The sequence below is a fragment of the Diabrotica undecimpunctata genome, chromosome 2 (genome assembly GCF_040954645.1).
Source record: "Diabrotica undecimpunctata isolate CICGRU chromosome 2, icDiaUnde3, whole genome shotgun sequence".
Classification (NCBI taxonomy): domain Eukaryota; kingdom Metazoa; phylum Arthropoda; class Insecta; order Coleoptera; family Chrysomelidae; genus Diabrotica; species Diabrotica undecimpunctata.
In genome coordinates this window covers 118970487-118993315 of record NC_092804.1, presented here as the reverse complement: position 1 = coordinate 118993315, position 22829 = coordinate 118970487, and the positions used below count along the sequence as shown (strand labels likewise).

At 32.1% G+C, this 22829-nt stretch overlaps 1 protein-coding gene across 28 annotated transcripts in view; it reads right to left on the bottom strand.

Annotated features, from left to right (window-relative positions):
* The window catches only part of LOC140434818 (antichymotrypsin-2-like), a 169184-nt gene extending 165649 nt beyond the window's left edge, over positions 1-3535 (bottom strand). For 26 of the 28 annotated variants that reach the window (XR_011950090.1, XM_072523353.1, XM_072523363.1 and 23 more), the window contains exon 1: positions 3314-3535. Coding sequence is in view for 27 of the 28 variants with exons in the window: in XM_072523353.1 (XP_072379454.1) it covers positions 3314-3424 (111 nt within the window). In the remaining variant the exon portion in view is untranslated. The remainder of the gene's footprint in view (positions 1-3313) is intronic. The other 2 variants (XM_072523357.1, XM_072523352.1) reach the window with 1 other exon arrangement.
* Positions 3536-22829: the final 19294 nt, after the last annotated feature.

Sequence of the window (22829 nt, the reverse complement as noted above, 5' to 3'; positions counted from 1 at the left end):
TAATACAGTTTTATTAAAAAGAAAATAAATAGAGAAATAAAAGTGGAGTAATACATAAGTGAAAGGTCAGTAACAGGGAAAATCCTAAACGAGGTATAGATAAAGTTGTTAATCAAAATAGCGGAAAAAACAAATATTACGGCAAACAAAAAGTGAGAATATTAAAAGAGCGGTATAAAACAAATGATAATAACAAGTAGGTATGAAAAAATTCTCAAAAGACTGGTGGGATGATTGGAATGAAAAAATATAAGAAATTTCGAGAAATAAAAAGAAAATCATTCAGATTTGAAATCCAAAATGTCTAATACAGTTTATAATACATTTTTTTATTTTATTTCTTCCCAACGATATTTAGCCAAATATTATATGTGGTAATATATTTTTATCTTGTGTCATATCTTACATCATTTTAATTTAATTTGTAATAAAACACTACTTTCTCTCGTACTATTTCCATTAGTACCAATAGCTACCGTATTGATAGCAACTCATTGGGTTTCGATAGACTCAGGTGGAAGCTAAATTGTTAAAAGAAGCATTTTATAAACACAACATCACGTATTAAATTAAAACCAAATTAAGAAAAATACTAAATAAAACATACTGGTTTCTAAGAAAAACAAGAATTAAACTGGTTTAAAACTAAGATAAATATAAAAAAAATCCTCTTGGGAATTTGACCACGAAATCGAACTCAGTCTAGACGATATGTTGCTAAAAATAACTAAAAGAAATAAAATTATGTTGTACGTAGTCCTATGACATATTAATGAAGCATTTGAAGCACAATGACACACAAAATTAAATTAATAATAGTTAAATATAATATAAAATACATTAACTCCAAAATAGTATAATTAAAAAAATGTAAAAATAAGTTGGATTTTTTCATTTCCACTATTTCATTTCCATTCTATTAAAAAACGTTTAAAAAAAATTGTGGAAATATATAAAAAATTATATACTCCGTTTATACTAGTGTACCTTAGGAGTGTAGCAAGTTAATCTGTTATTGCTTAGCGCTACGGTATAGGAAGAAGGCCTACTTAACCGTCTATTACTCATATTACCCCTAATTTTATCCAAAGTACTTATTTTATTTGGGTTGTATAAAATTCGGTTGGGCAGAGACAACCAGACATGTGAGCTCCCACGTCGCATAAGATTAGAGTGGGGAGTGTTTGGTAAATTAAACTATGTATTTAAATCGGATCTACCCATATGCCTCAAAAGGAAAATCTTTGACCAATGTGTGTTACCTGTACTCATTTATGGAGCCGAAACATTAACACTCACAAAAAGGTAGTGAATAAGATTCACCTGACTCTGAGGGTTAAGGAGCGCCAGATATTAAAGGTTTCTTTGAGAGACCGAATTCCAAATGAAGAAATATGTCGTAGAACAAAAATATCAGACGCCATTGAAAAAATCGCGTCGCTAAAATGGAATTAGGCAGTACACGTCGCCAGATGATCAGACAACCGATGGACAAAACGTATTGTCGAGTGAAGACCAAGACAAGAAGCATTACGGAGCAGAGGACGCCCACCAACTAGATGGACTAACGACCTAAAGCGTGTTAGCAATAACTGGATGTTAGCTAGTTAAGCCGCACAAGACCGAGACAGATGGAAAGAGTTAAGGTAGGCCTATGTGCAGCAGTGGACGCATACAGATTAGGGATAATGACTTACTTGATTTATGCTATGTTGACTTGGGCCTAGATATTTTCAAAATAAAAGGTCCCTAACTCGCCTTCTGCGTGGTAACCAGTCTAAAGGTATAGGAGAGCAGTTTCCCCTATAAGCAGAGCACATACTCACTAATTTTTTTTTAATTTCTAACTCACTAAAACTTTTTTTATTTGATTTTATATTTTTGTTCATGTTCAAATGTATTTTTTTTTTATTTTTTCAAATGGGCCGGAATTTGTTAACAAATAAAGTACCTTTTACAAAAAAAAATTTTCCGAATCGCTTCTAGTAAAATATTTTTAGACGTATCTCATCGAACTAAATACTTTTTCTTTCTTTCCGAGTTATTTGTAATTATTCGTTGGAAACAGTAGGCTTATAATTAGTAGGTTTTGAGATTTTTTTCTAAAAAACTACATGAATTGCAAATCTATATAAAGCTTTATAATGTTTAAACCTTCAAGTATAAGTAAAAATATTTTAACAAGGATAAATGCATTCTATCTTGCTGAAAACATGGAACCAAATATTTCGAATATGCATTTCGGGCAATCTATCGCTAAGCGTGTACGGTTGCAGAAGTACAGTCGCGTGGCGCATAAACACCTTTGTTTAAATTTAAAACTATGTTTTTAGCAAGATAGAAATCTATCCTTGACAAAATATTCTTACTGATACGTAAAGGTTTAAAGACTACAAAGCTTTTAGTAGTAATACAATTCATTTAGTAGTTTTTTAGAGAAAAAACCCAAAAAAGTCACCAATTAGGACATGTTTTTACAAAACATTGCAAATAACTCAAAAAAAAGCATTTTTCGGAATATTACCAGGAGAAAAAGGTAATTCTTTCGATGAGATATACCTAAAAAAAATTTTACTCGAAACTATTCGGAAAGTTGTTTTTTTATATAAGTTATTTGTTAAAACAATTTCCGACCCACTTGGAAAAATTTTTAAAAAATCACATTTTAACTTGAAAAAATATATAGAATCGAATAAAAAAGATTTGGCGTGCTAGAAATGCAAAAAAAAAATAGTCGGCATATTGGGTTTCTAACCGTCTTTTTTCGCCATCCAACCGCCTATAAAAAATTCAACTTAACGAAATAAGTATATCAAATAAAAAAAAGATATAGCCAAAACACGTTCAAATATTGTAAGTTTTCTAATCACCGGTAAAATAATTTGAGTAGTTTATTGAGTCAAATTTAAAGTGAAAAATAATTAATTATCCCAATTATTCCAGAAATCTAACTTGAAACCAAGAAGAAAAGTTAGATCAAGCAATACCTATACCATATTCAAGAGGTAGAACACTATCGCCAACAAAGAAATCTACCGGTAAGTAAGAAGAATTTATTTGACTTTAATAGATTAAATATAAGTAAATGAACAACTGAAAAAAGTACATAAAATCCAAATTTTTGGTTCAAAGAGATTAAATCAGAAATCTAAAAAGTGTAGTTTTTTAATTAATTTTTTTCAATTTATAAGGATACTAATTCAACTAAAAAAAATTGTCGTTTTTTGCAACTTTTTAATGTCAAAGAACGTCAAAAGAGTAAATTAATATGAAATAAATGATATTTATTGTTTAATAATAAAAACTATTTTACCTTGTATGTATTTGCGGTAAATTCATCATTGCCTTGAACAACGCTATTCAAGTTGTCAGCATTACATCCAAAAATGGATGCAATTATTAAAACGATTACACCGCAACGCATCTTTCCAATTTGACGGTCAAAGGATAACTAAAGAATGGTTTGAATTTGAAAATCGCTGGCGTTAAAAGTTCATTCGACCGACCGGTTTCTTGTCAACCTCGTTAAAACCTTTTTATATCAACTTTTCGTTATCAGTGGAATAGGTAGTTTCTTTTTCCACATTCAAAATTATTGTAGTTTCAAACAAAAATTAAATGATATTAAAAACAATGTTGCCGTATATTTGTTGATATTCACTTCACTAACAAAATTTAAAAAACTTTCAAACTTTCTTAGCCAAATATTAGTTTTATTAATTTCTCTTTCTCTTTTTTTTTGAAATTGTAAAATTCTGTTATATTTAGCTTGTTCAGCAATGACATTTTTTATCTTATTACGTTATATATTACAAATGGTTTTCAACCACAACATTCTGGTGTGTTGTTTCTTAAATGTCGATGACCATTATACGCCAATTTTTATTAACGCTAGTTGTTATGTTAACTATTCTATTCTTCGCTTTTTTATTAAGATATCTGTTGTTCAGATTAATATAACTGCTTTCCTGTTATTTTATTAAATAGACACCGAACTTTAAGAAGTAATGAAGTATCTTACGCCCAAGTAACACAATCAGCAGCAGAAACTACTACAGATATAGTAACTGAAATGTTGCAAAAATAATGGAGAAAATAAGTAAACACGAATAATTTAACAAAAATGTACTTAAAAGGCTGCACAGACTTTAAAACATCAGAAGCCGATCTTAATGAGACTATATTGCCTCCGGACCTTAGGATACTCCCATAGAATACAAATGGACCCTTACAACATTGTCTCCAACAGTAGTCTCCACAAAATTGAAACTGAAGAAATACAATGTGCTTCTATCAGTGTTAAAACTAAGAAATACACACTTAATATTGCAGCTGCATATTTCTCTCCTAAACATAACCTAAAATGAGAAATGTATACTAAACTCTTATCAACCTTGGGTAAAAAATGCACTGGCGCAGACTTTACTGCAAACAATACCTGTTGGGGCTCCAAGCTCTCAACACGTAAAGGTAAATAATTGCAGCATATTGTGACTGGACACAAATATGGATGGCTCTCTACTGGTAAACCCACTTACTGTCCAAGTGATGCAAACAGAATCCCGTACCTCCTAGATTTTTTCATATATCATATAACTTTATAAAAATAAAGAACGGTAAGAGCTCATATTTGTCCACTCGCCTATTCTACTAACCACTAGTGGGCAAATTGTTAACACTGAAGTGAAACCCGCTTTGACCAAGTTTATGAAATGAATAAACTTTCAATCAGAAATGAATGAGAAAATTGAGTTCAATGGATTTATTCAATTGATTGGAACAATTGAGCTATTTATGATAAACATCCAATAGCCTGCGTGGAACGACACATCCATATTCCAAAGAAAAACAATGAAAAACAATTACAATAAAGAAATTAGAGAGTTGATTCAGGATAAAAGAAAGGATAGAAAGATATGGCAGAGGACTTACATAAACAGGCTCACACAACAGCTGCAAAGACAAATCGAATTAAAAACGATTTAATCAGTAAGGACCTGATAGAACTAACTGATGATGAATGTACCGATTTCAAATAAACCATGGGGAAACTTATGTAGACGATAAACGAGTAGATACTGATTCTATTAACATACAATTAACTACTACAAAAGAAGTTCAAAAGTTAATCAAAAACGTCAATATAAAAAAAGCGCCTGGGTTTGATCGGATCAATGGTAAAATAAAAAAAATTACCTGGAAAAGCCATAGTAAAGCTTACTACCCCAATAAATGCATATTTTAGGCTTAGATATGTTCTCATCCTTTGGAAAACTGGAGAGGTCATAAAGATACTTAAAGGACAAGATAACCATGAATTAAAATCATACAGGTCAATCTTTTTAATATCCATAATCTTAAAGGTGTTTAAAAAACTACTATTACGAAGAATAAACCATATAATTAAACAAAAAAAAATATTCCGAGACACCAATTTGGATTTCATCATAAACACTCTACACTTCGTCAGATCTATCGAATAAAAACTGAAATAGAGAATGCATTGGAAGGGGACAAAATTTCTTCGGCAGTATTCCTGGATATCGCAAAAGCATTTGACAAAGTATGGCACGATGGCCTGTTGATGAAGCTAAAACAAATATTGCCTATAAAACTCGTTAAAATATTGCAGTCATACTTTTATTAGCAAACATTTAGACTTAAAATGGAAAACGAGTACTCTGAGTTAAAGCCAATAAACGCAGGGGTTCTACAAGTAAAACATACTATACCTTTTGTATACATCAGACATTTCGGAAAGAAAAAACATTTAACTAGCCACATTTGCTGATGATACAGCAGTCCTGACAATAGGCGCAACTATAGAAGAATCTACGTTAACCTGCAAAATGTAATTAATGGCATAGAACGCTGGTCAAAAAAATGGCGTATAAAGTTTAATGAACAGAAATCAGTTGATATTAACTTTACTGATAAGAAAATGTATTATCTCTAATAATCTCTAATCTCTAACTATCTTCTAATAAGAAAACAGCTTAATACTTGGGTTTAAATCAGGACGTCAAACTCACATGGAAGGATCATGTTAAAAAGAAAACAGAACAGTTGAAGATAAAGTACAAAAATATGTATTGACTGATAGGTAGGTACTCTTCCACCAGACTTATAACTTTTCATCCAGAACAAAGTATTGATTTACAAACAGATATTGAAACCGCTGTAGACCTCCTCCTCCTCCTTCTCTGTTGAGGTTGGCGATCAATATATCAAATTTCTCTCTGTTCTGAACTTGATGAATTAATTCATTTTCTCTTGTGTGGGTCCAATCTCTGATGTTTCGTAGCCAAGATTTTTTTTTTTCGTCCTATGCCCCTTTTACCTTCAATATTGCCTTCTAATATTACCTGGAGCTGCTCAAATTCCCTATGGCGCAATATGTGTCCTAGATATGACGTCTTTCTAATTTTGATAGTATTGACCAGATGAGGGCGTGTGTTCATTACTCTCAGTACTTGTTCATTCGTAGTTCTGCTGGTCCAGCTTATTCTTAACATTCGGCGGTACATCCACATTTCAAATGAATTTAACTTGTTGACATCATACTCTTTTAATGTCCAGGTCTCACAGCTATATAGTAATAGAGACCGCACATAACACTTTAGTGTTCTCAATCTTATTGAGACTGATAGCTTGGGGTTACAGGGTATTTTACACATATTCATGAAACGAGATCTTGCTATTTCAATGCGTCTTCTAATTTCTTTTGAGTGGTCTAGTTGACTATTTAGTTCTCTGCCCAGATATATGAAGCTTTGGGAACTCTGAAGGGTGATACCATTTATTTGTATGTTAGGTGTAACTTGTTCATGGTGGTTTATGTGGAATACCAGAATTTTGGTTTTGGAAAAGTTAATGTCTAAGCCCAGCCTGTGACTTTCTTCTGATAATGTGTTTATCAATATTTTTGGTTGGTCTTCTGTTTCTGCTAATACTACGGTATCATCGGCATATCTTATATTGATAATGACGATTCCATTGACTCTGGCACCTTCAGGGCGATCTTTAAGAGAAGCTCTAATTATATGTTCGGCATATACATTAAATAATAGGGGGGACAAAATGCACCCTTGACGCACTCCTCGTTCTATATTGATGTACTTGGTGTTTCCGTTCTCTGTTCGAACACCTCGTGTGTGGTTTCAGTATGTATTACTTATGATAGCTATGTCGTGTCCGCCCAACCCTACTTCTTTTAGCACCTCAATCAGGCTGTAGATAGCTGTAGACCTATGACCTACAACTATGGGTCTGTAAAAAAAAAGCGATTATAGAAATTAAAAAACGCTCCCGAACCAAATACTAAGCAATATTGTAGGTGCTCCTTGGTATGTTCGAATTAATAATTTACGTAGAGACCTTAAAGTCGAATCTGTTCCAAGTGAAATTAAGAAAGTCGCCAGGAGACATAAAGAGAGGCTGTATAAGCATCTCAACCATGAAGTACTTTACCTTCTTGTCAACCAACACCAGAAGCGAAGGCTTAAGCGTTCGAGCTTGTATAATGTGTGAAGTTGTGCAACGCTTAGTTAGCGTTGTGCATTGAAGCAACAACAAGGACGTGAGCAGTTAGTGAAAAGCAGAGCCAGTGCAGTGCTGTGTAGCCACAGCAAAGAAGTGGACATTTCATATCAAAAAAAGCTAGGATGGACCAGGACATCTAGCTTACAAACAATCTTGGGAAAATTTGGTTTAAGAAAAAATGATGATTAATCTTGTAGATTAGGTGTATACTTATAGTTTAAAATAAAAAAAAATCTCATACAGTGTGGCCTTAACTTTTTTTTTAAATATAAATTTATTAACCGTACGAATACAGTGTTAAACATTTTTTACGGATGAAAGACGATTTATATTAGAAATCTTGATATCAACAACATCTTAGAATTCAGCAACACCAACAGAAACACAATGTTTTTGCCATCAACATACAATCCAGAATTAAATCTAAAAAACTACTATCTTTTAACTTAAAACTGATACAGTTGTGTTATCCAAGTTAATCGTCGGTAAAGATGGATTGCCAGATATTTTGCATCTTCGTTTTGATGCAAGAACTGATCATTTAATGCCACAGTTGGACAGGCTCTTCGTACGGTGTAAGTGACATGGATAGGTTTAATTTCATTTGCTTTGACTCGCCAGGTTTTGAGCCAAGAGGAAATAACATCCAAGTGAGTCTGCAAGATTTGAGAAGCAATGACAGGATATTTGTGAGACTCCATAACAGCGGTATTATCTGCATATGTTGAAATGGTTTTATTTTTACTAGTGGGAAGATCAGTTTTATAGATGATATAGAGGATCGCACCAAGTACACTCCCCTGAAGCATGCTAGACCTTATTGGGTATATAGTTGTAGTTTTCTCTTGATGTCTTACTTGAAAATGTTTATTTTGAAAGTAGGATTTGAGGATAAGGAATATGTTGTTCGGTAAGCTTTTTCTGATTTTGTATAATGGTCCATCATGCCAAACTTTGTCGAAAACATGGGCGATATCTAGAAAGGTAGCAGAGAAGTAGTCTTGACCTTTAAATGATTTATATAATTTTTTTATAACACAATGGACTTGTTCGATGGGAGCATGTTTCGCTCTAAATCCAAATTGATAGTTAGGAATTCATTGATTTGCTTTCAGCTTTGGTTCTATTATTTCTGCAAGTAATTGTTCTAGTAACTTTGCCATAGCAAGGAGTAGGCTAATAGGTTTCAGGATGTTGTTTTTTTAGCAGATTTTCATGGCTTAGGGATTAGTATAATTTGAGCTACCTTTCACAAAAGCCGAAAGTATGCCGCCCTTAAAACAGCATTTTATATTTTTGTCAAATACCTTCGTACTTGTACAAAAGTTATTTTAGAATTTTAGCACTAAATTTTATACTTTATCTTCAATGTCAAAGGTATTTTCATCGGGATATGGTTGGAAGACTTTTTCTAAGTGCTGGGCAAATCATTGGATTTGTCCTCATTATTTTTTGCCCTTTGACCATCTGAAGTACGAATAGAAGGGTTGTTTAATTGAGGCATTTTCATTTTTTTATAGCTTTCCCTATATCATAATCAGTAGCTTCTGAAGCTGTAAAGATTCTAAGACAGTTTTGAATTTCATTATTTTTATTATTATTATTAAACACTGTCTGGGGAATAATTCACTGGAGTCCATTGGAGATAAATCATTGAGGACGATAGGACTCACACAGAGTGTAAAGTCATTATGATTATGATGAGAAAAGAAAGCAGATAAGTATTTAATAGAAGTAATAACCCATGGACGTATAAACATAGATGGACCCAGCAATAAGATACCTTAAACACACACTGTTTTGAAGCTTCGATATTCCTGGGCAAGAGGGTAAAGGGGAGTAAAACGGGTATCGATAGACTGTGATACTTCCTCAATGAACATAAGCGTGCTTGAATTATTACTCGCGAGGATAATTATTCAGACGTTAATAATTGGAAGTAGTAATAATGTATAAAAACACGTTTTTATAGAAAAAATAAAATACAATTTTATTTGCTTTAAAATTAATACAATAAAATATAGTTGAGCTCAAGTTAATTTTTTAATAGGTATCAAATAATCCTACGATAAAAAAAAACAATTAAAAAATATACATTTGTCAAATTTAAGTACATACCTATATTTATTGATAATTGTATTAAAACATATTTTTTAAAATTGTGACAAATTTGTTTTAATACAATATGACTGGATTCCTCGTAGTAAGGGTTTATGCTACAAACATATTTATTGATCATTCCAAAGCTGGCATTTGACATAAAATTATTTGCAAATATACCTACTTACTAAAAAGTAGGCGTGAAAATGTATAAATTATTGGAAAGCTATTTACCGAACAGAAATATTAAAGTAAAAATGGTAAATAGACATAATAGAAGACATTGGTATAGAAATAAATTTTTATTGATTGCGAAATAAAACAGTCTTAGTAAGAACGCTTCTTATGCGCACGGTCTTAGCATCTAAAGTAGTCCTCGTTTCATGATGAATTCCAATTTTAAAATATTTCTCAAGAACCAATTTTAAAAGTTTCATAGAGTGACCATCGATTGCATCTTCATCATACATATGGTCACCAAAATGCTCATAGATTGATTTTGGGACATTTTGTATGGTTTTATTAATCAAAATATTCAAAAGGTTTTTAACTAGTCTATTGTAGATATTTATAGTTTTATTAAAAAATCTGAAATATTTTTCAGCTTCCTTACAAGTTTAAATAACCAAAAAGGATGATTTTGAAAGGTTTTTTTATACTGTTTTCTCTGTTGAAGTTTAGAGTAAGTTTCATCATTAATCAATATTATTTGGAAACCTACATAGAAAAATAAATGAGTTTTATTCATTTCACTAATTTATTGTTAATTCATGAGAAATATTAAATTAAAAAGCTACTAAACATATCTTTTTAATCAGATGATGTCTACTTACAATTTAAAAATGTCTATACTAATTTCATGAACTAATATCTTGTTCAATACAGTAATTAGTATGAATAAACCCAATGGTACGCCTATGAAAGACATATTTTAAAATGTAAACACACAGGCTTCCTCAGTTCCTTATCTTAAATAATATAAACAAACAATACTATCGAAAAACAACACTTTTCCTCATCTTGGGTAAAAAGTAAACAAACATGGACATGACATGGAACAGCATTTGAAGTTTGACGTAGAGCCATAAGACAGAGAAATGTAAACACCGTTGCCATTAATAAATAGGTTTCAGTGCTTCTACATATAAAATAATTTTTTGATATCTGTTATACGCTATTATTAAATGATATGCACACTATGTGCACATTTGATGTTTTAATTACAATTAAATATATTAATATAAGTAATAAATTATTATTTTGGTTTGATAGCACCTGCAGAGTATAAAATAAATATAGTAATATTTTCAGCGATACGTGAATAAGATATTGTAATAAAAAAATGTGACAACATTTGAAGGTGCTGAGAATGTGACCTAGTCAAATAATTTTTGGCTTCACATTTTTATGTAAATAACTGAGTCCATCTGTGTTTATACGTCCATGTAATAACCTTTTAATAAATCCCCTGCAGCTTCAGAATTAGCGTATGATAGACTACTATGCGGTGTTGTGGGATATTAAACTATGTTAGGTTAGGTTAATATTATTAGAGCTTAGACTAATAAACCTATACTACACTTCAACCGATCTATACTACCGATTTGATTTGTCAACCTTGATTAACCTTAAAAGTTTATGTACATTAAAAATCGATTTTTCTACAGACACAGCTAACTGAACTGACGACTCTTTACGATCAGTAGTCCATTTTGCTTCTGTTTAAGTTACCATGTTACTTAATTGCTTTTTCGAATGTTTTTTACTTCAAATTATTATTGTTGATATTTTGACGTATTATTCAATTTCATATAGTTTTAAAAGATATTCTATAATCACTGTTAAGTACTTATTTTACATATTTTTTTATCTATAAAGAATTGAAAATGTTTATATTCACTTTATATTAACAAGAGCGGCAACAATGTTTAAATGGATATTATTTATCTTAGCAGTGTAGTTTCCACTGAGTATTAACATAAATTTAAATTTACACGTCAAGGTTGAAAGATATATTTTACACAGGATTATTTCTTAAACGCGTTTCAAGATGCTACGTCAAGAAGAGAAATGTAAATTATGTGGACCCCAGAGACACGTCTTATTTGAAATTGTTTAATAATTTAAAAGTTACTGTTGGAGTTGTAGATGACGGTTATTTTGTTTAGAAAATTATTGTATTTTAAGAACTAAGTTTAAATGATTAAAAATTACTATTTTTGAAAAAAAAGATATTTTACATATTACTTCAAAATATGCAACCAGGACAAGACATAAAGATTGGTAGATAAACACAATAATGAAATATGGCACCTACCAAAGTAAATGGTACCGAAAATTTACATTATATATTATAATTGATTGTTTTTTATAATTAACATCCTCAAAATATCTACTATTGCATTACAAATAAACAAGCATAAATATGGCCGTGAGGGAAGAAGACTAAGGGGTGTTTTCTTTTTCTTCTATGGTCTTATAAGGCAACTCTGCCTCTTTCTCTTTCCTTGGATTGTGTCTTTATCTTATGTTGTCTCTTCATCTTTTTCGCGGTCGGCCCACACTTCTTCTACCCAACAGAAATTTGTCTCTTGCTATCTTGACTACCCTATCATCTATTATTCTACTTATATCATTGTTCAATTTTTTCTTACTCAGTATCCACTCACCAATATTTTCCACCTTGCAAGCTGTTCTGATATCGTCACTTCTTTTTCTATCCCTCGTATCGTTTCCAGTGATTCTTCTTCTGTCCTCTTGAGAATGACAGCACAAATCCTCTTACTTATTATCTTCCACAAACCATAAGCGCAGCAGATCTCATAAATGTGAAATTGGAAAATAATTGTATTAAACCTTAGTAATTTTCTAATAATATTTATAATATATATAAAATGAATCATTTTGATAATATTCATAAGTTTGGTACAGAGTAAGTCAATATGAATTGGTAATTTTAAATGTATTACCCAGTGGCGCACCGAGTGGGGGGGTTGGGTGTTAAAACCCCCCCAGGACCTTATTCCGACACTGCTACTTACACATTTTAAGGACTCAAAATGGAGGTAACATCATAAAAAAAATTTTGGTGATCAACCAAACCCCCCCCCCCCCAGAGGCAAATTCTAGGTGCGCTACTGGTATTACCTAGTATTTTACATCACTTTCGAAACGTAATATTACCACTCGTCAATTTGGATATTTACAAATGGTAATGGTATAATATATAAATGGTGTAATGTCAAAATACTAAAATTAATTGCAGACAACGAAAGTAAAAGGTCTATATTCTTTGGTAAAAGCCTCGACTTGATAACTGCACTATTCAATAAGATATATGACACAGGTAAAATACCATTAGACTGGTTAAAATCAACGTTCGTAACATTACCAAAAAAATCCAATGCCTCACATTGCAATGACTATCAAATATTAAGTATGATGTCTCATGTTCTTAAAACTTTTCTCAGAATCATTCATACACGAATTTACAAGAAGTGTGAGTTTCAGATAAGTGACACTCAATTTTTGAAATAGATTGGGAACCCGATAAGCTCTTTTTGCCCTTAATATGTTAACACAACGATGCAGAGACATGAATGTAGATGTATATGCATGTTTTATTGATATTCGAAAAGCATTTGACTGAGTTAACCATCAAAAGATGATCGAAATTCTGAGAACAACTGAAATTGACGAACAGGACTTGCAAATTATCTCAGAACTATATTGGCACCAAACGGCAACGGCAAAGAATCCTGTCAAAATTGAACAAGCGAGAAAAACACTCATGAACATGAAAACATTTTTTCCAAGATCAGACCTTAGTGTAGAGCTTAGAATTCGAATGATTAGATGTTACGTTTTCTCTGTTTTGCTGTATGGCTGTGAAAGTTGGACAATGGACTCTGAAACAAATGCCTTTGAAATGTATATATACAGACGGATGCTGAGAATTACCAATGGTGAGGTAATTCAGCGCATGAGTAAAAAAAAAGAATTATTCACCATAATCAAAGAGAGAGAAATACAATACTTGGGTCATGTGTTGAGGGGTGAAAGATATGAATTACTCCAAATCATATTGAAATGTACACTGCAGGACAAAAGATCAGTTGGAAGACGCCCTGCGCGTGATGATAGCGCTCACCCCAGAATAAAATTCAATCAACGACCAGGTACTAACATAAAAGCACCTACCTCGTTTCTAAGAAATTTAAGTTAATCCAGGTTATTACGGAAGGTACAAAATCGATAGGTACATACAGTTATACAAATGAGATTTAAAATCAGTGGGTTTTGTTAGTTGTGCAATCGGTACTTACAGTCAGGTGTTTGGTATAATTTGTAAAATAGTTATTTAGCGTTAGTTGTGTTGTGGGTGTTGTGATATTTATATACCACGGTGGCAACCACGTCAACTTTTAATCCACAGAAACTGGTCAGTAATAGTCCTTATTCTCAACAAGAAAAAACTATTATATTGAATGTGCATGATGCGTTAGTTTACAAAACTCCAAACATTATTGTTCGGGAAATCATTGGTCGTTGTTGAGTTATGACAAAAGTTGGAAAAGCAACAATTTATTGATTTTCAACAGAAAGGAAAACTTAAGGAAGCTTCGAGCCAAAAAAAACCCATCGGAAAGAAATTAATGGAAACTGATAACTTCGTTAAAACGACCATGCGTCGTAAAGGTCATTATTTTTATTTATATAAAGAACTACCTACCATCGACAAGATTTGGAATAGTATTATAGAAGTCGATGAATTAACGGTTTTTAAAAATGTAACAAACCAGCTTTACTTTTTGACAAACATTATAACGTTTGTTGGATAAGGGAATATCTAAGAACTATTAATTAACCCTCTACTGCATGAATTATTGCAAACGTGAAATAAAAAATATTTTTATGTATTGTGATTTTTATTAAGGCATATAAAAAACATTAGTACATTTAAAATAACTGTTTAGTCCTATATATAGAAGTTTTTGTGTAAACCCATATATGGTTTCATATGCAACAACTACAAACTGGAAGATTTTTTGAAAATCCATATACGGTTTCGCATGCATTATACGAACATATTTTAATAAAATGTTGTCATACAAAAATACGTTAGTTATGAAATTGTGATACACAATTCCTTTTTTCATTATATCGTAAAATTACTTTACACTTTATACATTTTATGTAAGTTTTTTTTGTACATGTTTGACACTGTTGGCGATATTTTTGCGATTCTAACATGTGTCCAATGTTGTCCGTACGCACAGAATTTAACGGTATCTTTTGATGTCTTGCATGAGTTTTTCTCGTTCTTTTTGTTGGTGTTGGGGTTGCTCCATTGGTTAACACAGGTGAAGTTCTTGACGACTAGACGTTGGAGTTCCTTGATGACTAGACGTTGGAGTCCTATTTTGTCCTACTGGAGGACCTCTCTTTCTTGGTAGTGACTTCCCAGATTTACATAAATATTCTGAAACGGCTTGTTTAAAGTCAAATATTGGCCTATAGCAATTTTGTTCATTTTTTCTACGCCAGAGTATCCATGCGTTCACAACACATAGATCCAACATATAAAAAAAATTCGTTTATACCATTTTCTTGATGTTAGATGGATTCTGTAAAGCCCCAGGATCGAGTCTAATAAGTCCACTCCTTCCATTAGCTGAATATAAACTTGAGGGCGTGGAATCTCTTTGTACGTTTTTTCTTTTCGAAAGTACCTACGTTTTGTGGTTCTAGGTTCACTACCAACGTAAGTTGATAACATATTTACTGGCTTATTATCGAACCAAGTTATTAGACTTATGTTTACGTCTTTAACAAGGGCAACTTTTTCTAAAATGAAACCACGTTCTTTTTTCTTTCGTTCTTTTTCAGATGGGATTCCTAATTTTTGAACACGGCTTAATCAAACCGTACCTAAAGGCAATAATCCATTTTTTTGTAAAATAAATCTGTAATTTTGGACTAATAAACCAGTTATCGAAAAATATTTTATGATTAACGTTCTTCGTCACTGTCTTTCTCAGTCTAGTGACAACATTTCCACTGACTCCTAAATCAGGTGCTCCATTTAGAAAAGTATTGCTTTGTTCACCAGCAAAAATATCAATGTCATAAGTAAATATGATACACCACTAAGTACTTAATGTTTGTATCCCCATTTGTGAGCTTTTGTCAGATTATATTGTTTGAGGTGGTGCCGGCATTTCCTAGGGATAATTTGTTCGTCAACAGCTAGATGTTCCTCCATGGGAATCAGTAAAAGGCGTTGTCTAAAACTGGTCGAATTTTGAACAGTCTAACATGGCCTGGATTACCAACAGGAACGAAGTTACTGTTATCACTCAAATAAAGGAGTTTCTTTATATGTTCTCATCTATGGCAGGTTATAGATTCAAATACTTGTGGTTGACCTACAGTTGCATTCCAGTAAAGTCTTGATGATGGTGATTTCACCCATGACATAAATATTAGAGTTCCTATGAATTGCTACATTTCGGTTTCGGTAATGTTGATAGGTTTGTTTATGTTATCCTGCAGAGCTTTTATGTTTGATTGTTCAACAATCATGGATATTAATTGTTTTGGAAACAAAAACAAGAAAAAATCTGCAGGGAGTTTCTAACTCAAAGATACATTCTGGTAACTCTACAATGCCTTTAATAGCAGAATCACTTTGATTAAAATGCTTTAAATGACCTTATTCACATAAACTTTTTTCAGGTTTCTTTTTTTTTATTGACAATTCTATTTATACCAGAACAAACAGGTATGTTTTCATTAAAATGCCTTTGTTTATTGCTATCACTATCATCAGACTGGGACTAACGACATCGAGAAATATACTCATTATCGGAATCTAAACTTAATTCGTCTTCACTTAGTTCTCCATTAAAAGGAATACACTTATTATCTGAATGTGAACCTAATCGTCTTCACTTATTTCTCCATTTCCAGGAATACAGTTAACGTATTTAGATGAGCCATAAAACTTCACAGGATCCATTTGGAAAACAAAAACCAAATAATAACTTTCTAAAAACGGTATAACTAAAATAAGATTGAATGCATTCGAACCCATTTATGGATTTTACGAATTTATACCAATTTAAACGAAATGCATACGAAACCATATATGGTTTGATAATAAATGACATCATAAAGCTAAATAATGTAAAATTTTATGTAGAAAAATATTTATACAATAAAAAATAATACTTTCTTTCTCCAAAAATTTTTTTCCAACAAATAAGTTCACAATTTCGGTATTAAAAGTACCGTTCATTTATTACACCTGTACAAACAAATGATGTTATAACGATCTTTCTCTTGACTGTTAGGCAACCAAACACACAGATGCCTAATATAATGAGTCTATCTATGATGTAGTCAAAATTTTCGATGGATGGTGGATATTATGCATACTACAACACTTTGAAAATTTGAAACCATAAAGGGTTTCGTAGTCAGTAGACGGTTGAAAGGATCCGAACTAAAGGAAAAATAATTTATTATTTAGAAGAAACCTGGTTAAATGAAGGGCAAACTGTTTTAAAAAGTAGAAAAAATAGTCATAATTCTAAGACAAAAACATAATTGAAAGGGATTTAAGCATAGTAATAAACCTTTACTGAAATTAAAGAGCACAAATTGTAATAGATAACGAACCCAGTTTAGAAATTGAAATCAGGATCGAAGTTAGGCAGAGACGTATTACTTATACCTTCATAACGATTTAATGTATACAACGAATACATTTTTAAAGAAGCATTACTATCTGAAAGTGAAGGAATTATGATTAACGAAAAAACTATTGACAACCTAAGATATATGGAGCTGCACACCTTGAGTATGGCTTAGTCGAACTACTACTAAACAAGATAAACAGTTTGTGTGAAAAATATGGACCAAAACTTAATATAAAAAAGACTAAATATATGATAATAAAGAAAACAATATAAAATAGACATACATTTGGGAGATGTACCAAAAAGAGTTGAAAAATGCAAATACCTGAGGACCTGAATTTCAGAAAAGAATGATCAAACAACAAAAATAAGGGCCAGAATAGAAATAGCAAGAACTGCGCTTGAAAGATTTAAAATAATTCTCTGCAATAAAGAACTTATATTAGAACTGACAATAACTTTTTCTGATATTGGTGTAAAGTTGGTATTGTATGTGACAACCTTGAATGATACGATTCCTCCGAATGCATATTTATGAGATCATTTATGCTTTTCCGAGTCATATACCTTGTGGTCTTTTCCTTATGCTTCTTCTTCCTTCCTTAAAATAAAGAAAAGTAAACACTAAATGAAAACAAAGAAAACATTTTTCAGGAGATAATATTGTTATATAGCCAGTATGTACCAGAATAGTAGAGGACAAGCATAATAACAAAAATATACAGGAGACGAAACAGGAAAGCTCCTACCAATTATCATACTGAGCACAATTATCAAACTTTTAGCAAGCATACTTGCCATTTGATAATTTGAGCCCTCTAAAACACTCATCCTAGCAACGCTAGTATATGGCTCTTCATCCTCATCTTGTTGGGGATCTTCCTGTGATTTTCGGCCTTCTGCCTTTATTTGGATAATGAGTTTTTCCATATTTTCTGTTTCTGCTCTTATAATATGTCCAATTTATTTTAATTGTTGGAGATGGATTTTGCTGAAGTGCCGTTTGTTGACATTTAGCTAATTTAAAATTAGGAAATTGGTCCTGTGGTCGGTCCACGAAATTCGTAACATTCTTCTCCAACAGAACATTTCACTGGCGTCTATCTGTTTTTTTTTTCTATTGTCGTATGGTCCACGATTTATATTTCTATGCCAGTATCGGAAATCTTAAAAAAGCATCCAAAAGCAGCCAGATAAAGCGACTGGAGTATCAGGTTGCCTGAGGGATATAATAATATATAAAAAGGATAAAGCTATGAGGTTGGAAGGACAAATACGTATATATAAATCGTGTTCAAGGTCGATAATGACTCACGGGATAGGAATAAGAACCGACAAAGAGAAAACCAAGAAAATATTGAGAACATCAGAAATGAGAACGTTAAGTTTAATAATTGGAAAATCACTGAGGTATAGGGACGGTCATGGCTTAAAAGCTAAACTAGTGGCATTTTTAGACAGAGCGCAGGAGGTTGATCCCAAAGTTGTCCCCGTGCTTAGAGGGTACCTAAAGCCGTCGGTCCCCCTAAGTTATTATGTTTTGATACAAGTTACCTAAAACAGGCTTAAAATAATCCAAAAGGCAAAAATGTCATGAACACCCAGCCCTTTGCGTTTACTGCTGGACGTAGGCCTCCCTCATTTTTTTTCCATTGTGCTCTATCTTAAGCACTTTTCATTCACTACGTCTTTTGTCTAACCTTGGCCTCCACTCAAGCAATCTCTTCGTCCACCTTTCATCACTGATTCGAGCTACGTGTGCGGCCCAGTTTCATTCCAGTGTGGCAATTCGGGAAATTATATCGGTTCTATAATATAAGATTCTCTATAAGAGAAAAATCAAAGAAGCGGTTCTAATTATGCTTAATAAGACCAATTGTGTCGCGAATTCCTCGGCAGAATGTAGTAGGATCTGGTTACCCATATTGAAAGAGGAAGTAATTAAAAGGAAAATACCAGTATTGGTAAGTCAGTAATATATAGAGAATACATCATTTATGTTTTTTAAATAACAAACATATAAAATCGGAATTTGGTGTTTATTGAAGGTAAACTAAATGCACGATCAAATACTTACCATGTCGGGATAGTATTATGAGGTTTTTTCCTGGTTTTTCCCTCATAATTTACTATGGAATCACTAACAGGAGAATTTTACTGTCATCATGGCATGTATTTGTCTTTTTAAAGACGAATTACATGTTATGATTTTTTCTGACAGATATTCTCAAGTTAAAGTTGATTTCATGTAATCGAATGAACTATCTTATAAGTAAAGTCGTCCCAGGAACGCAACTCAACAATATTGGCAATATCATTTTAAAGTCGTCTACTTTAAAATGTATAAGGTATGTCTGAATTGTCAATATAGATGAGTCAGATAAAATTAAATTATTAGAAGAATTTTTCACTAAGTAACAAAAAACAAAATTTGTTTAATTTACTAATGTTTGTATTTTGAGAACGATTTCCGAAGTGGAAATTGAAACGTCAATAAACGTATTTTAACCTTTAATTGTGGCTTATTCCCATTTAAATAGTAAGTAATATTATTATTACTGAGAGATAGAATATCGAACGACCGAAAAAGACATCTCGGTAAAATATATACCGTACGCATAGTACGCTGGGAAAGACGGAGAAGACGAGGATATAATCCTCCCTTTCACAAAAATAAGCAAAGAAAAAAAAATCGGTTGCCTGTAAAGTCGGTTTTACGGGCGAAGATTTTACGTGACAACGTCTTTTTCTCGGTAGAATATTTATTGATATGAATATTATTAAATTGCACAATAGGAACAAGGAATTGAATGAAAATAAGAATTGCACAAATTTTAACTATAGAAATATATTTTGTTTACTAAAACATTGTACATGTAAACTTAAACTTAACTAATTTCTATTTGAGTGATTTTGTTGAAGATAGGACGATGATAGGAGAAATAGCATCGCACCAGCGGACCGATCACGTTTGAGTGGGAGAGAGACGCAAGGCATTCGCCGGTACGGCGGGCCTCTCTCTCGTTCGGTGACTCATCGTAACAGACGTGAGCGGGCGTTACACTTTTTCATGAGTGACTCCTAGCCACAACCTAATTTAAGACGTTGTCACGTCAAAACAGTCCAAATTGTAAGAGACTCAAAACTTACAGGCAAGAGACCACTAGGAGACTCAAAGGCCTAATATAAGAAGAAGAAAAGAAGAAGAAGTAGATTTTTTAAATTCAAAATATAATGAATTGCATCCTTATATAAAAAACAACAACATAACAAATTAGAAACTAGGTTAAAAAATCCTAATTGCAATTATTATGCTTTATGAATATTATTACGCATTACGTAAACATTCAACAATCGAACATAAACCTTCACGGTTGTTTTGGTTGGACGGGAAAACCGTTAATGTTAAACTGCATAAGTAGATACACATATTTGTCATTTTCTGGTTAGCTTACATCTACGTTTTTTCCGGTTAAAGGAAAACAAATACGTATATGAATGAGATTCGCTAGTCATATAATGGGTAATAAAATGTGATTTATTTTTATTTTTAAATAGAAATTCCCATTTATAATAATAATGGCATACTATAAGTTTAAATGTATTTTAAGGCGTTAGTACTTAGGTTTTTCAATATAATACAATATGTCATCAAACCGCAAATAATTTAAAATGTTAAAATGTAATGTTTTTTTTTTAGAATTTTAGCATTAATATTTTAGTTATCAGCGACATTGATTGTACACATATGATTATACTCCAGTCACTCGGGATATTCACCTTCCAATTTTGTCGGACTAAACCGAATCACTTGAAATTTAGTGAGTGGATGAGAAAGTGCTCAAATAACAAAAGTTATATAACACCAATGTATGCTTCCTCCAGAGGTGGATGCCTCCATCAGAGGTGGAAATTCTTTTGCTCAAAATAATCACGTTTCGTAACGGTTTTGCTTGTATAACTCAAAAGATATGCTTTGACATCAGATTCATTTTCTACAAGATATTCTAGATACAGTACAAAGTGAGATATGGTTCATAAAAGGAGACATTTTTTTTGCGAATATTTGGGTCTATGTATTTAACATTACATTGTAAAATAAGGGTTGATTTTTGGGGGGTTTACTATTTAATTCTTTTATAGTCCATGAAAGGACCTTTACAATAAATACTTAAAAAATTAAAAAGATTAAAATGTATGTCTTGGTGTCAACACCCCCTGTTTCGACTGCTTTAAACTTAATTTTTAAAAATTGAAGAGTAGCTTGAATTTCTAGGACCTAGGAATGAACTTAAGCTTTTAGCCCCTTTTGGGAGATCATTTTGGAGCGTAAAAATATACGTATTTTGAAGGTCTCACATATCTCAAGTACGAATAATAGTTTGTAGATGAATATCTCGGCACCAACAAATAATATTGAGTGCTTCGTACTGTTAATAGGATAAGGGGTAGTTTCTAAGAGTTAAAAAAGTTTTAACCAGAGAAATAATGTTTCATAAGTAAGGAACAAATTTTTATTCATTTAAATACATAAGTTTAGAATTTTAATGTGTATAAAAATATTTTTAACGTTGTCATCTTTAGGGGATGATTTTAAACTAAAGAAATATCGTTTAATAAGTAAGTAATGATTTTTAGTTATCTAGACGAAAAATTAAACCATTTTAAACTATAAATAAGCTTTTTAAGTATTTTTTGGATAAAGAGATGCTTTCTATGGATTGAAAACTTGAAACCAATAAAACATTTCACAAGCGATGAATGAAATGTTATTGATTTTAAATCAACACAAGCGGCGGTTTTTAAGGGTTGAAAATTTTAACTTTTGCAAAGGAGGGTGAAAGGAGGTTATATCCAAATTCTCAGCTAAATCCATGTAGTCCGACAAAATTGGAGGTAAGGTCGTATTTTCCGCCCGAGTTACTAGACTAATAATAAATATTATTCTTCTTCTTTAAGTCCGCTCCTATCTGAGAATGGAAATCATTCTGGCAATTATAATTTTGTTGGTTACGCGTCTGAATAGTTTAATTGAACTGTATTCAAACCATTCACAGAGATTTTACGTCATTCTACGCTTCTTCTATATATTTCTTAATATTTGGTATTTTTCTTCTCTCATGATGTACCCCAAGTATTCCAATTTTCTGATTTTTAGGGAATTGATATTTATGATATTTATATGAAAATCACTCGAAAAGTTCTCGGGAAGAACCGAGTTGAGAATTTAATGCTCGACGTTTCGGCATCCATTTTGGAGCCATTTTCAAGATGGATACGGTTCCGTTCGAGTTCGGGGTCTCAATCTGCCTACTTCCATCACTCGTGACGTACCAGTATCGTGTTGTGTATAAATACAAGAACCGTCAAACGGCACTGAGGTCTCAATCTGCCTACTCCTCAGTATCGAGTCCTCATCTTGAAAATGGCTGTAAAATGGGTGCCGAAACGTCGAGCAATAATTTATCAATGCGGTTCTTCCCG